The 17,095-nt window shown below is 30.9% G+C and overlaps 1 protein-coding gene across 2 annotated transcripts; it reads left to right on the top strand.

Annotated features, from left to right (window-relative positions):
• The first annotated feature begins 789 nt into the window (after positions 1 to 789).
• Positions 790 to 13,708, top strand: LOC148611787 (non-homologous end-joining factor 1-like). Of its 2 annotated transcripts, XM_088592676.1 has the most exons (8): positions 790 to 1,064; positions 2,279 to 2,491; positions 3,214 to 3,352; positions 3,924 to 3,985; positions 4,644 to 4,752; positions 7,099 to 7,128; positions 9,309 to 9,484; positions 13,034 to 13,708. In XM_088592676.1, exons 1-8 carry the CDS (start codon positions 870 to 872, stop codon positions 13,133 to 13,135), a joined length of 1,026 nt encoding a protein of 341 aa, XP_088448802.1. In that variant the 5' UTR covers positions 790 to 869; the 3' UTR covers positions 13,136 to 13,708. The 2 variants fall into 2 exon arrangements, with proteins under 2 accessions (XP_088448802.1, XP_088448803.1); XM_088592677.1 differs by lacking the exon at positions 7,099 to 7,128.
• Positions 13,709 to 17,095: the final 3,387 nt, after the last annotated feature.

The following is a 17,095-nucleotide window of genomic DNA, read 5'->3' as shown; positions in this document are numbered from 1 at the left end:
GCTCAATTATAACGTCTCAAATTTTGTATTATACATGTATTTGGTATCATTCGAAAGATAACTCAATTTTCGACATAAATAAACTACGAAGAACTAATGTCCAAGAAGGACTTTTCAAAAAATGTTAAAAATACTACCACTACCTCTAGAAAACTCCTATCAGTATCAAACAGAATTCTCATTCACAGCATACCAACACCGTAATTAAAACTCCCGAGTAATGAATATTTGAACTTTTCCAAATCAAATTATATGAAAAAAAGCTTTAGAATAGTATACATTAAAACCACCTGTTTTGTGTTACATTGATATAATACGTTTGATCACTTGTGACCATTTTTAGAACAAAATTTATCATGAAAATACTGGAAGTGGAAATCTTTAGTTTTCCTTAAAAGTCGACAAATCTAATATCTTGTCGGTTACTCGGCATCTCAAATGTTTTAGCAACCAATAAATTGTTTGTTTGTTTGTTTGTTTTGGTTCTTTTAATTAAACCAGAAAACACTATTGTCTCTTGAATTATCTTCCTAAAGGTGCTAGACCTGGTCAGTGGTGATATGTTTTGACTAGATAATGAAATTTTAATGTGACATACGTGTACATCTTTCTTTCATCGTGAAGGGACACGATGTGCTTTTCTGATTTCTTTCAGTATAAAACAAGTGTAATATGCCGCCATATCCGATATTATAATAAAACGGTATTAACTAATCTTCTAACTGTAAAAATGGTGTTATTTTGTGATCCATTGACGAATTTGTCGTCGTAATTTAGCAATTAAACTACAAGAATTACCTCCCTTATATCAACATCCGATATTATTTTCTTGCACTCAAAAGGAAACAGCTTGAAATAATTCTTTGAAAATGACCGAAATTGAATGGAGAAGAAAATGGAAGCCTAGTTTAACGTCTATTCCATGGCAGCCGTTGAACATAGATGGCGAAATTTATTTGATAAAATGTAAATTCACTCAGGACTCCTACGAACTGCTGGTTACAGATTTGTCAAACTTTTGGTATGAGGAACTGTCTGAAAACGCTTTAAAGAAACGTATTCAGGTAACTAGTTTTGATATTCAAAGCTGTAAAAAATGTCAGGGGATGGAAAGCAAGATATGGATTAAACTCTTCGTTAGCCTGAGATTTAGATTTCTCTGAAGTCTGATGTCCAACGGTTTTTTTTTAGACAATCTGGGGTGGCCCAACTTGTCTTGGAAAAAAGGTGTTGGACAGCAGACTAATCTCAGACTAAACCTTCTACAATTTGTAAGGATACTACAATTGAACAAGGTTTGTATTATTACGCAGCTGACAGTATACCCTCAGGCCATTCTAAATTTCATCTTAAAGGCAACATTGTGTTTCACCATATCTTTTCCATTTTCTTTAATTTAGTAACATATTACTAATCATTATAAATGTTGATCTGTACATCCAAACAAGGAGTGTGCATGTATGTTAGATCAAAATCGTGTGTATACATTTGTTACATGTATATATTCATTTAATTGCATTAGCTGTGAATTTTCAACCCTATTTAGTTTAAAATTTTGGCCCTATAGTAAAAATTTCCTAAATTTTAGTAGTGTAATACCCTGTTGTGATTTGAAACATTGTCTCAAGATATGTTTGTGATTAAAATGGAGATACAAAATATATGTAAGATGTACATGTACGTGTAATGGTCCTCATTTTGCTTTGAAAGATAGTCTCAAGATACAGTTACATCTATGTATATGATTAAAATGGATATACACATATGTATGTAAGATGTACATTTTTTTGTACATGTAATGGTCCTCATCAAGGATTTTAATTACAAATTAAATACTGTTTAAAAATCCTTACCTTCATGTACAAAGTACTTGTATATAGCTTATTTCCAAAAATTACAGTTTTCACTCTTTTTCTCAATTCCCCAAAACAGAAGAAAAATCACTGCCTTGCCCTAGATACTTGTTAAAAGGTCAAATTTCCTTTGATCATTATAAATGTATTATTTGTCAATAATTTATGTTTTATATGAAACTGCACTTTTTAAAAAAACACTATAGAAATGTTATCAAGTATTTTTAAAAAAGAAAATTATTTATTTCCAACAGGAGATGGAGGTCAACAAATTATTGTATCTACAAATGTACATTTTGTGTTTTCTTATCATATGTATAAAGTACATGATTGTATGAAGGATCAGCTCCATGCCGATACCCAAACTCTACATGTCAAGGACATTGTTTGCACATTTTTTTTTATCTTTTTGGTTTTTCTTCCAGAAACTTAACCCAAGTATAGAAGCTCCTGTTACTAGAATACTAGATCAGATTAGGAATTGTTTGGAGAGCCAAGAAAGAGGAACTAACATATCAGTTGGATTTAAAAGGGAGGAGAGTGGTGACACAAGAAAAATGATTCTAAAAATAAATTCACAGCTAGCTGGTTTACCATTCTGTTGGCAATTTATTGGTATTAATGCAGAAAGAGAATTGGTAAATGTCTTTTTAGTTACTCTGAATTCAGAAGTTATTGCGATATTTATGTGAAAATGTGAGACTTGGTCAGAAATGCATATATATTAGGTTTTTGTAACTTTTTCTTATAATTTTTCCACATATCATTAGAAAATCAAATTTAACTCTGCATTTACAGGAGCATTCCCATGGCTCCTAAACAACAACAAATAATACACACAATGTTTTGTATGCATAAAGATGTTCATATAATTTCATTCTTCACATTTTCCCACCTATATGCAAGTACATGTACATGTAGGATACGGTTGCATGTACAACTGTACATGTAACTATTCAATTAAAACAGTTGACAAAACCAGAGGAATTTTGTTTTGTTATACAAATTTATAAAAATGAGAACATTTAAACATGCTAAATTAATAGAGAGGTCAAGTTTGAAATTTTGACAAATTTAAGTTCAATATGATAAACATTGCACATTGTTTTTTTTTAATGTACATGTATATAAAGTATTCAAAGAGTAATCAAGGACCCAAGATTATAGCAGTAATCAAAAGAATGTAATCCAGGGACAAAGACCAGATGTGCAAAACAGACATACACAACAAAGAACATAAAGTAACTTAAATCATACAGACAAAGTAACAAAAGCAAATAAGCAACTCGGACTCCACTAAAAACTGGGAGCATGGACCAGGTGCACCGGTAGGGTAAGCGTCCTCTGGTTTTACTTATAGGCATCAGAAAATCTTATAGTTCCACTGATGGCCATGGTTGGTGAATTGACTCGTAGACAGAAGGAGTTGTTCAAAATAATGCAAAGTAAAGACAAAGAAATAGACGATTACAAGTCACAGGGTGTGAAAGCAAGTAGAAGTAAGTATAAAATTCAATGAAAGAGATATGGTGTGACTATTGCACATTAGCAGTATTCACTGCATGTCTAGAAAACTTGGGTTTTCATTTACAGGAAGTAAAAATACCAAAGTTTCAAATATAGGGAGATCTGTAGCCATAATCAATTATGCAAGGAACACTGTAAAATCCCAGCAAGTGAAGAAGAGGCACAAAATGGATTATACAAGGAACACTACAGAATTGCAGCAAGTGAAGAAGAAGCTCACATTACCCAAAGGAAATTTCTTAAATACAGAAACAATCAGCATTCACTACACTAAAAAAATAATATAAGCAAAACTTGATAACTATCAACAAAATTATTCCTCTTGTTGTCTAAAGTTAAGAACTTAAATTAAGGAAATAACCTCCCAAAAATGATGCACAATAGGTGAATGAATGAATACACACATCCATGCATATCTTGAGAATACAGAGTTAAAAGCAGGAATTAAAACATTTTGTGCTGGAAAGAAAAACTTCTATTGTTTAAGTATAAGTATTCATAAAATTAATCATGCATAATTTTGTTTCCTGTTTAATTTTTCAGAGCACATAGAAACGCAAGAATTTGTACAAACAGCATTTGAAAATACAATGTTAATGTCAAAGGTATGATTTTGTATGAAAAACTGAAAAAAAAAAACAAAAAAAAAAACAAACATGCAAGAATTTCTCTTTTAAAAGAAGCCGTTAATAATATCATTTTGTGTCTTTTTCATTCTGACTGTTTGCATTAAGATTATAATTCTGTATTAAGTACATGTACTTTATTCAAATTAATGCTCTAAAACATATACATCTGTTTGTTTACAGCTTATGTATTGCAGTATACTTATAAAACTTATCTGCTAAAGACTCATTTAAGAATTGGCTATTATAAAAATTTTGTCTATTGAAAAATAACATAAATTTTCCATGTGCATATTGTTTATTGCGCGAAGTTCAATAAACATAATATGCACATGGAAAATTTATGTTATTTTTCAATAGACAAAATTTTTATCATTGCCAATTCTTATAAATTATTTTTAAAACATATTTTTATCTTTAAACATGAGAAAAGTAGCTCTGAATTTAACTGAATAGGGGTGTGTCAATATTTTATTATCCATTGAGATATAACAAAATTATTTTAACCAATCAGATTACTGTATTTATCTCAAATTAATTTATTCATGAATATCACTTTCAATTGTTATAATACAATTTTAGATTCAGATAATTTTTGTTATCACATTGTAGTTGATGATAGTTCTTTTTTATTAAGGGTTTTGAAGAGGAAGTAAAAAATCTAGGTAACACAGCTTTTGATGAGGAAGGACAAGACTTGTATCGACAGATAATGACAAAGCATGCCTGGTTACACAGGGAGAAAAGTAAGTTTAGGATATGTTTTTAATTCCACACTATAAACATTTCACACATTGACAAAGCTACTTTTTAAAATTTCTTCTTATATACAAATTATCCTCTCTTGCAGCACTCTTAAGGCTTGTAATGTTTAAGTTTCAGTAAAGAGTTTATTAGTCCATTTTTATTGATTTTCAAATTAAGAGTTTCGAACTATTTTTCTTAACATTCAATTCTTTTATAGCCTTTGCATAACAATCATTTCTTTTTCATTATTTCACCATGTCATACACTCACTTCATTTTCTTATTCATTAGCTAGTAGATCAAAAAGTATTCTTCAATCTCTCAACCTAATATCAATTTGGCTTTCTTCTGAATTTATAAATTCTATATAAATACCTGTACCTTTCCATAAATGTTTAGACGTTGAGGTGATTCAAGTTGTAGAAAAAAACACTGAACAAACATTGCTTTTTTGGTTGTACATACATGAACATGTACCAGTATGTTATATTTTTACCCATCTATAGTCATATTTGTAAAGAGATGTATGTTTTGTAGAAAACAGTTGTTTTATCTCCTGTGTAAATCAACCAAATCAAGAACGATAACTCTTGCAAATTTATTTCATACACAAAATATATAATTTCTTTTTCAAAAATGAAAGATCAGAATGAATAAAATGTTTGGCTGTATGCAGCTTGATACAACAACAGGGATCAAACTCTGAATAATTTGGGCAAGTATGACCTCACATGTCAAACTTGATACATCTTTGAATTTTGATAAAGATTAGACATTTTACACAAGATAAAAATTTGTCCAGATCCAAAAATAGTCTCTTTGGCCCTTTTTTCCAAATTTTTCAACCCAAAACCTGCAAATTGGATCACAAACTTCCTGTTTGTATATGGCAACTTGCGGTACCATTTGAAAGCAATCCATTCTTTCTCACCCAAGTTATCATTCAAAAAATTTTTAAAATCTTGTTTTTGGTCCTTTTGTGGCTCCTAATTCTTACTTGGGTCAAGTCACAGTCCCATAAAATCCATCCTTGACTTTCTTTGGTGGTATTGTACCTTGTAATACAATTTCAAAGAGATTAATTCACTAATAGTCAAGTTGTTGTCCGGATATCAGGAAAATGTATGTCTCTGTCCCCTCTTTTTGGCCCCTAATTTCTTAAAAGTTCAAGTCTTTACCACAAAAATCAATCCAGGTCTGACCATTGTGGTATGGAGTATTGTGGAACAATATTATAGACATTCCTATGCTTTTACTGGAGTTACATACTTAACTTCTATAAAATACTTGTTTTAGGCCACTAATTCTAAAAACAGTTGGGACCATACCCCACAATTCATTACCAACCTTCTTTTTTTGTGGTTTGCAACCTTATTATTAAATTTTATAAAGATCCAGTTTTTGTACAAAAACCAAGTGCCTGCTGACAACAGCACCATATCAATATAGGACCCCAATTTTTCGCAGCCATATAAAAATTAAATACAGTTATGTTGTCTGTACCTGTTTCAGTGAGTTTTGTGTTTACATGCATGAAACACCTCCTGTCTGTTTTTATAGTGACTTTTCTTCAGAAGTTTCACCTTCACAAACACTTTTTCCTAATAAATTTTCTGTAACTGATAAAAACAAAGAGCTCTGTACATTCAAGTTGTGGTAGATTCTCATTGATTTTTTTTCATTTTTGTATTTGATGAATACTGTACATGTATTCATTTTCGGGTGAATTAATTTTCGTTATTTAGTGGTGAACAGAAAAATAGGAACTGTGAAATTTATATTTAAACTATATAACGCTTTATCATCTTACAAAAAAATGTGATATTCCCAAATATGTTCACTTGCAGAATCTGCAAAAGTTTATACGTTTATAGTAAATTATCCTGACTTAAAGCCATAAATTGTAATTTTTCACACAAAAGCCAAAAGAAATGCTAGTTTTGTTCCTGCTGTCAGCAAGAAAAACATAGGGTAGGTAGGTAGGGAATTTGTTTTCTTTTTTGTCAAAAACATTGTGCATTGAGTTAATGGGGGGGAATCTAGACTTTAACAGTGCTTGAGCCAAAGTGGCCGTAAAATATTCAGTATATGCAAAAAAATAAAAAAACTAGGATAGGTAGGATAGTAGGAAACAGACATACTGGTAGTATTTCTTTTGACCTTTTGGACTTTTAAAAGCAATTAAAAACAAGCACAGAATTATTAAAATATACAAAATATGTATTGATGTGATAGATTTGTGCATGTGTTTCACAACTCTGACAGTGGTTTTTGACTTTAAAACATTTTCTTATTTATATTCTCTTACTTGGTGTTCATAACATTGTGTGCACTCTAACATTACAGCTGATACAGAAACAGAATCATCCTCTCTAGGTTTGTTCTGCATGCATTATTTGTTTTTTTCCAGGTTGTCTTGTCGATACATGTGTATGTTTTGTATCATGATGATGCTATTGTATGTTTACGCATGCTTTATTCTTCATTACTGGTTAAATTATCTCCAGGAAATTTTATTACAATTAATTACCTTTATGTTTAAATATATTAATCAATAAATTATATAAGTGGTTATGGTGTATACACATTTAGATATAGTAGGCTTTCCATCAGTTTTGCCATAATGCTTATTGGTATGGTGGCTTTTTGTCCCCTGTCGCTATGCAGAATGGAACATAGGAATACTAGTGACCATGTATGCATCAATCTGTCCATCCATCCGTCTGTCCTTCACACATTGTGGAGGCAATACCTTAGAAACTGCTCAACGGATTTTGTTCAAATTTTGTAGGACATTTAGTTACCATATGTAGTAGATCATTTTGTGTAGCCATTTTGATTCGATAAATTTACAGAAGTAATTGGACAATTGCACTTAAACTTTTAGGGACAAAGGAGGATGTATGGCTATGTGTAGCAATCTTGTACTTTTGAAAATGATATACCATCAGGTAGCTCATTCAAAGTTGCAAACACTGTTTCCAGGTGTTTCTAAAAAACATTGTTCAAAGAAATGTTATTACCCAATCAGGTCATTGTACCACAAAAAATATTTGCTGTGCCAAATTAGTTTTACTCAAATTTTCATCTTCAGTCAAATTAGAGTATTTTCTCTTGTAAAGATATTCTCCTATTCAAACATCTTTTTTCCAGCCAAAATTTTTCTGTGTACATGCTTCTTAAAAACATTCTTAGAAACTTATCCAAAATATGTTGTGGTTGATAGATATACCAGTACAATTGACAACAAAGCTCCAATTTATCAGTTTCTCATAAGGTACCATGAATACTGTGACAGAACTATTGTTCATTGTTAATAGTTTGAAACCAATTTTCATGGTTTTATAGGTAATAGGAGAGTTCACCAATCTCATTAGTGATGTCATATTCACTAATTTGCATATCATTAATTGTCAGATTGGTTGGCAAATAAACAACTAAATAAACAATTGACAATTTCATTATTAGAATCCATGTTTTCAAAACTTTATAACCTAGTTATTTTATATCCAATTGTGGTTCTGTAAAATGTCTCATTTAGATAAAATAATTCCCATTTTTCAAATTTATAACTCTTTTACTTGAAAAATAAATTTGTAATAATACAATGTATTTATATGTAAACCTCTATTTTTGTATAAAATTACAATTAAAATCTTATGCATGTATTGTCTTATTACGGAATATTTATTTAAAATTTCCATTGATGAAATAAATTTTATTTGCTATTTTGGGAACCAAAAGAATTTTTTCAATTAAAATTAAAAAGTTATGATGATTTAAAATTGATACCACTCAATGGATTTTTTGCCAACCAAATCCAAATCACAGGTAAGTGATGACATCATGAAGAACTCTCCTTTAAGTCTCCTGCTTGTTTTTTTTTTCTTCCAATTTTCATGGTTTTATAACTGCCATACTGGTATCAGGGAGCATGATCCCTGACTGAGTCACACCAAAGATTTTAAAACTGGTAGTCACTACTCCAAGCACATAGTATTTAAGGAGATAGAGTGACAACGGGTTGGCTAAGGCTTGAAGTCAGAATAATGTGTTAGAGTAGGATGGCATGCCCACTTGCGGTTGTTGCTTTTGTGAGCTAGCACAATAAAGATCTGGCTTAGTGTGTTGATCTAGAAGAAAGCAGGGTCTGTTTGATTGGTCAGTTGTGCTGAATGTATGAAATACCTGCCATAGGACATCAAACTAAAATCAATCAATCAATCAATCAATCATGGTTTTGTGGTTCAGTCCAACCACAAATTCAAATTCATAAAGAAATGTGAAAGTTCAATTGAAATCATAATTTTCTAATAATATCCACCAACAAAAATTAGATAAACATGGGAAGTGATACCTGTGAGTAAAGATACTTTTTCCTTATTTCAGTGAATTAAACTATTCAAGTACTTTTTAACAAACTCATATTTACTGCATTGAAGAAAGAATTTTTTTGTTCTATGCTATGTGAAATAAATAAAAAATTATTTTTTGACTAGAGGAAAGTACCTCTTGTGTATAAGTTCTAATGTGTGATCACTGCTTTTCTATTTTAGAAGATGAAGAAATCAATGATATAAGTGAGAACAAGAAACCATCAACTGGTACCTCATGGGGCAGTAGTCGACTCCCTCCATCTGTTGCTGGACCTAACAGTATATCTCCCAAGAAAAGTCCGAACAAGTCACCTGCATCATCCAATTCTAACACACCTGATGCATCACCTGTCAAGGTAAATGAAACACACTTTGTATATGATTGTGTATGTTTAATACACATTGTTCAGTTTGATGTTGTTTCTTGTAGTACAATCCACTTTTAGATTTCTTCTACAAGTACTGTAAGTGTACTAACTTAAGCTGTGGATAGAAAACTGAGAAAAATAATACCCACGAAATTGATTTGAAAACTTTTTGGTTTCTGCTTCTTCTATTAATACTGTAAACGTACCAACTTAAGCTGTGTTAAAATTTTCGCTATTTTAGCATTGAACAGAAAACGTAGAAAAATAATACCTGCGAAATTGATTTGAACAATTTAAAATAACACTAAACACTTTTTTTGAAACTATAAATATGTTAATCTGATAGAATCCATAAAATTTAGCAACTGCAAAAATGAATGCATTTGGAGTATGATGGTTTTCTGTAAGTCTTCCCTGTTCTATATAGCTTATCCTTGATAGATGTTGGTAATGGCTGTATCCGTTGTCTCAATGCCTGATGGTTCTTGCTTGTATGTAAAATGTGGGTTGTATCCTGTTCTGCCTCACCACAGTGAGATAAGGGCAACTTTCATCTCTCTGTTTAGGTGTTGATTATTCAATCTAAATATTATACTCCGGAAACATCACCAATATAAATTAACTCACCATATATCACCTATCAAGGCAAATAAAACAAGTTTAATGTAACTTTCAATTGTAAAACAATGGTAAAACAAACTCATTTTAAATATATTCTTCAGATTGATAGTTAAGTCAATCAAGATAACAGACTAACAATGTCACTTCTCTTAGGCTCCAATATTAATTTCACTAAGTTCTTCTACCTTTAGTTTAACCTGAACAAGTCTATATATGACCTAAATGCTTACACTAATAGTACTGAAAATATCATAGGTTTACAACCCTGCAGTGCAACACTGGCTCCTAGAAGTCAATGGACTAAAATAGAATGGGAATCCCCTACATTTCACAAAAGAGATCTTCAAGCAAACAAATTAAGTCAGTTACAGTGACCATTTTATACACAAATAAAGAAAATATGACTCTCTGCTAAAACAGGTTCACTTTGTGCAGATTTAATGAGTACTTCTTCAAAAGTGACACAACACAAATGCACTAGAATTTGTATAGGACTATTTTTGCATACATTCTAAAAGCTCATTGGTTGAACTAGTGATGTGTAACCTAAATTTAGCAAAAATTTGTCTTTTACCTTAAACTAATTGAAACAGAAGATTTTTATTAGTTTTAATCTATAACTTTATATCCCAGAAGAAACATATTAAGTCTTATCAAATCTTAGTTGTGGGGACCTCAAAATAAGCATTTCAAATTTTCTATGTTAATTTACATAGAAGAGGGGAGATAATTCTGTAAAAAATATTTGAAATATTAATAGAATTTGATGCAAGTCATAATTATGTGGTAAGCAGACATTAAGATCCTCTACAACTTAAGAACAGTTATAATATATTTTATCAAAGAACAACATAGGTTTAGTAACATAATAATATACCATGTGTCTATTTTTCGAATTTTGATGAAAATTTAACTTTTTTTTTTTTGGCTCACCTGGCAGAAGGCCAAGTGTGCTATTGTCATCATTTGGTATCTGTCATCTTCATCGTCTGTCGTGGTCGTTATTAATAATTTTTCAAAACTCTCCTCCTCTGACACTACTTGACCGATTGGAATCAAACTTGGTATTAATGTTCCTTGAGGGTATCCTGCAAAGAACTGATGAAGGGATTTTTGATTTGTGGAAAAACCTGGTTGCTGTTATTTAAAATAGAACATAGGGGTCAGGCAGTAGTTTTTCGCAAATTATATTTCCAACACTGGTGGGTTTAGCCACATTCTTTCTGTTGCTGAAATGATCCTTATTACAAGGCCTACAAATGTCTTCAGGGATAAAGTTGTCAGCAGACTCCTTGTAAGAGTTATTGCCCTTAAAAGATGAAAAATTACATTTTTTTTTGCAGTTTTCAGCCAATATCCTGAAAATTATGATAGATAGAGACTTCAAACTGCTGAAATGATCCATATGATAAATCCTACCAAAGTCTTCTGGAGTCAAAATTTTTGGACAACATCTTGTTAAATTTATTGTCCTTGAAAGGCAAAATTTAACAGAATAGTTAGTATAGGAAGACATACTCCTCCAAAGTAATATTCTTCACATGCGAGTAACAAAACTGACAAAAAAAAAAAATCATAATTTTATGGAGTTATCTCCCTTTCATGTATTTTTTTTTTATGGTTTTCCTCATATTAGATTTTAATAGCCTTTTTCTATTTATGTATTGGCATAATGCTATAGAAGTCATTTTAAAAACCATAACGAAATGCATTTTACAAAATCAACATAAATCAAACACACCTAAATTGTTACCTTTAATGGTAAATTAAACACACCTGATAAATCACATGAGAAGATATCTAAAACACACCTGACATATCCCTTGTCAAAGTAAATCAAACACACCTGATTAGTCACTACATACAGTGAAGGATAATCAAACACACTTTGATTGGGCCAATGTAATGCATCTGATCAATTCAAACTTACCTAATGCACCTGTAAATCATTCGCAGGTTTTATCAAATACACTTGTTTTACAGTTATGTAAATAAAAATTGCATTCTAATATGACATCTTTATATCGTCAAACAGTACATGTCAGTACAACCCCACCTTTAGCACCTGCGTACTGACTCTTTTTTCACTGTTGCTTCAAGACAAACCACTCATTTAAAAACGTTTACACGATGATTTAACGGCTCAGAGGCTATCTAATTGAAATCAGTTATATAAATACACACATTTAACACGTACGATGACATAAATATACAAATTTAATCCAACTGTCATACAGGGAGGTTAAATGGAACAGCCGCTATTTTGGCTGCGCCCAGGGAAATTTTTGTCACAAAAACTACCGTATCTGTCATGTAAGAAAAGTAATACAGTAATTCCTTCTGAGGGTAGATTTGTACTCAATTAACATGGATTTGGCATTTATATTCTCATTTAACTCCTCGCTGTTGCTCGATATTAAATAATCGAATATAAATGCTGTACCCATGTTAAAATGAGTACAAATCTACCCCCTCCACGAATTATTTCTTAATTGTTCTGATTGAAGCAATACACAATACACATTACTTTAAAGATAAAAAAAAATACATCAGGTTATCTCACATAGACATCCATATCAGAGTCACTTCTGTAGCAATATTTTTTTTATTGTGGAGTATCTACAATGTAAATAGAAAATGGGTTTCTAATGAGTGTAAGTGACAATTGTCCTAAGCAAAAAGAATATGTACTGTATGTACACTGTACAGGTAGTATATGTATCATTGCAAGTTCATTCATATTCAGTTTTCTATTCCAGTGATTTATGAAGCTGGAAATTGTAAAATATATGAATTGCTTAAATAAAGAACAAATTATGATAGTTTTGAAACTTTGTTATTTTTTCTGATGACTAATATTAAGGATTTAAGTTAAAAAAATCACATTGTCATTACCACCTGCTATGCTATTTGTAGGATACAGAATTGATGAGAAGACAAGCACTGGAAAGAAGATTAGAGACTGAAGAAGCTAAAAAGCAGGAAAAGACAAAGAAGAAAAAGAAGATGGCATTCTAATTCTTTCATGTTTTACATTTATCAGGACATTTATTTAAAATACAGATGGGTTAATGGCATCCATTTCACATAAGCTTGAAAAATGAACTATTTAAGATGTTCTAACATTAGCTCAATAATAATATCTGAAATACTCTTTATAAAAAAGGTTCTTAAAAAGAACTGACAGAAGAGGCTAGGGGTTTAGGTCTTATGATACTCAAAATTACTCATTATTGAACTAAAGAATTGTCTTGTTCGTTTCTTTTTTTTTGTTTTTTTAGGGGAGCAGCAGAGGTGCAACATTTATCTTTTAATGAAATGAAATATAATATACAATTTTAGTGGACATTTATCCACCCTTCCAATCACATGGGATCAGAATTTTTCTTGCGTTACTCCATGAAGATAAAATGATCATTTAATAAGTCAACTTTCTGAATTCTTATCAATACAATTCAGTGAAGTATGGTGCAATCATCATTATTACATCTCCAATATTTTGTATCAACTCTTAAATCATGTGATGTAATTCATTAATTAGATTTTATTGAATATTTATTATGTAAAATAATAAATGTGATATGGCAGCTACTTTGTATTACTTTATTTTTTACGCACCAGTGTTTCCAACAGTGAAAGCAGGTCTATAAGCCACTTGACTGTCCATCTGTCTGTTTATCATTCTGTATTATAATGAAATATACAGTGAAGCCTGTCTAAACTGAACCCTGAATAATCCAAGAACCTGTCTGAACCAAAAACTTTTTAAAGTTCCCTTTATATCAGTTTAAATGCATTTTGAACCTTCGTTGACCAAGTATAAAAATATTGGCTTCTGGTAAAAAAAACCTACCTGTAAATAGTTTCAGTTTAATTTGTGATAAGTACAGTATTGAACACATGAAAGAAAATTTCCTTAATGTTCATATTTGTTTCATGATTGGTGAATCCTTCATTATCAATACTATGGAAGTGTCTATAATTTAATTACACATCCTAGTAACATTGTGTCTGGTTATTCATCTGATAGAAATTGACCTGCAGTAATCAATTTAGTTAAACATATTTTTTGGTGAAAAAGCCTTTATTTAAAGAAAAGAAGGGATAAACTTTAATGACATTTGGACACAGTTTCACAGTAACAATGGGTGTACAATGTTCAGTGCTGTATCTATTTGCATAAGCAATGACACACTTTGACCTCATGACAGGTCTACTCTGATTGGTCAATTTTACTATTGGTGTATTCCTGATCATTTTTACTACAGATACTCACCTTGAACTTTGGATCCAACAATGTTATTCCTTAACATTAAACCGAAAAATAACTTGCCATAAATAAACTATAGATTTTTACTTTAAGTTATGAAGATATTAATTCATTTTTTAATTTCCTCAATATAGAGACCACAAGTATGTTTTAAACTGTCATTCAAACTGCCATCCTAAAAACGACATTAACACAAAGTTATCCATGAAAAGGACTATAATTTTAGCTCAGTTACCACAGATATCTTGGGCGGCTGAATCGAAAGTGAAGATGAAGTAGAGTACGACTTAAAATCAATGGATCCCAAGCCCAAATACCGAAGAAAAAATTACCACAATTCGGAGACATTCTAAAAAATTTGTAAGTCCAATTATTGAAACAAATAATGCAAGCGAATCTACAAACTATATTCTCAAGTTACCAACAAACTGGAAAAATCTAAAACTGTGAACCTTTTGAGCTTAAATGTTGATGTTTATAAAACAAGGATATAAGAAGAGCCTCACATGGCAATGGAAACTACACATTAATACATTAATTTTTTTCGCTCCCTGGCACTTTTTAGTAGAACACGGGAACAGGGAGAGTCGGGAAAGAAAGAGAAAGGGACAAGAGAAATTAAAGAAGGTAATAGAAGAGAAGATAAATTGTATGTTTAAATGTATATAATGTGGATATCGTACAGAAGTACTTCGTAACAAAATACCTCGAGTACTTTTCCAATTCATATAAATTCAATAATGAGTGTAACACCAGAACATCATGAATCCTTTTAAACATGATCTGCTTGGTGCATGAATTGATAATACCTTTAGATACATATTTGATATTTTGACCGTAAATAATCATAACTTTGAAAATCACATTCAAGATCTAACAATTTATTACTCTTCCGTCATGTTAGAAACTGGCAACCTAAGACAAAAGAGATTTTTTTCCTTTTGTTAATTTTCGATTACTAGATAGTGATATTCCTGAAGCTCCTTATTACGGTATTTAACTTTCACAACTGGTCCGTTTTGCTCGCATGTAAACTATGTAAGATATGGCAAGCCGTTGTGGAATTTATTCCTTATTTATTGATATAATATTGACATAATGGTTAGGCTAGAATTAATGATTTTTAAAATGTTTTTAGAAAAAAATATTTTTCTGTTTTCAAAAGGTCTAAAATGTGTAACCCGAAATTCCCTTACCCAAAATGAAAGTGCGTTATTTTTGTTTTCTGTACAATTTTAAATGTATATTTGACAATAGAATATCATAATATTATGAAAATTTCATTGACGATAATAATTAAGACTGTTTATGATACTTTCTTTTCTTATTGTGGATAAGATTGTATACATTCTTTGCAAGTACGGGGATTCAAAGTCAATCAGTTCTTTTTATAATTATAACAATGTCAAATCTTTCAATACTTTATCAAAAGTCTAATGGCGAAGTTTTAACCCCTTAATGATTTCAGAAAAACGTAAAATTCGGACAGGAAAGGGAGAAATAGTCAATAATTAGTTTGGTACGGAAATTTTCGGTTACATATTTAAGACCGTTGGAATTCAGAAAACCGATCAAACAAGAATTTTTAGAAAAAATATACATATTTTTCTTGACTCGAAATGAATTGAAATAGACGTTTCCACATCTCACGCAATTTTCAGTTCTTAACATACCGTAAGAATGAATATTTTAGCAAAACTTATCTGGATACCGGGAAAAGTTGGTACAGTACGGGTACGCGTTACACATTTCAGGCTCGAAACCACTAATTCCACTTCCCATAGGCTTCTATGCTAATTTCACAATATTCAATGGCTTCTCTGGACTTTACCTTAACTTTAACCTGCAGAGGACTATATGTCAGCATGATTCTACATATGTCAGCTCACAATGCCCAGAATGGCATGTGGGGTTAGCAGACTTGCAGTGCAGTACTGGTCACCGGAAGTGAAGGGTCTATAAATTGAATGGGAAATCCCAGTGTTTTCACAAGATAGGGGTATATTTAGAAACCATTATGGAGATTAGGCTTCACATCACAAGAAGCAAAATGCACCTATAAAATGTACAGAAATGTTTTTCCTTTCAGAGACTGTTTAAATTTTTTAAATAAGATGAGCACTTTTTTCACAGCACTATGAGGAACAGGGGTAATTTCTGCGTGGGACTATTTTTGCGTACGTTCCAAATGCTCATTGGTTGAATTGGTAGTCTGTAACCTAAATTCACACCATACCTTGATCGAACACGTAATTTATTGCACAAAATTTAAAGAAATCAGCAGCTTAATATTTTCTTCTTGTCGTCTTTTTTTTTAAGAACATCTACATTGATTCTCTGTTAGAGTGGTTAAGGCACGAACCATTTTTATGGTGGGAGGGCCTGGGAATTCCTAATTTTTATTTTTTTTTTTTCAGACCAAAATAAAATTCGATTTTTTTTTACACTTTCAGCAAATATTTTCATTTATTTATTTTTTTTAATTTTTTTTTTTTTTTGAGAAACTAATCTATTTTTTTTTATTTATTTATTTATTTATTTTTTTTTTTGAATTTCCTGAAATATATGCTTTTTGATCTCTACAAGAGCAATATCTCAACGTATGCTTATAGGAAAAATGCATATTATAAAGCACATGGTTCAAGGTGATATTTTATTACGGTAATATAAAACAATTTTGTCTATAGCCTTGTCTTGGTTTTGGTGAG

The sequence above is a fragment of the Perna viridis genome, chromosome 7 (genome assembly GCF_037379345.1).
Source record: "Perna viridis isolate PV_CMFRI_1.1 ecotype Kerala chromosome 7, ASM3737934v1, whole genome shotgun sequence".
NCBI classification, from domain to species: Eukaryota; Metazoa; Mollusca; class Bivalvia; order Mytilida; family Mytilidae; genus Perna; species Perna viridis.
The sequence above is the reverse complement of the archived record's forward strand: the minus strand, read 5'-3'. Positions and strand labels throughout refer to the sequence as shown.

Excerpts from the sequence above, each read along its gene's own strand:
- LOC148611787 (XM_088592676.1), top strand. The coding sequence starts at position 870 with ATGACCGAAATTGAATGGAGAAGAAAATGGAAGCCTAGTTTAACGTCT. Across the intron at positions 1,065-2,278 it reads CTTTAAAGAAACGTATTCAG|AAACTTAACCCAAGTATAGA; the intron begins GTAACTAGTTTT and ends TTTTTCTTCCAG. Across the intron at positions 3,353-3,923 it reads GGGTGTGAAAGCAAGTAGAA|AGCACATAGAAACGCAAGAA; the intron begins GTAAGTATAAAA and ends TTAATTTTTCAG.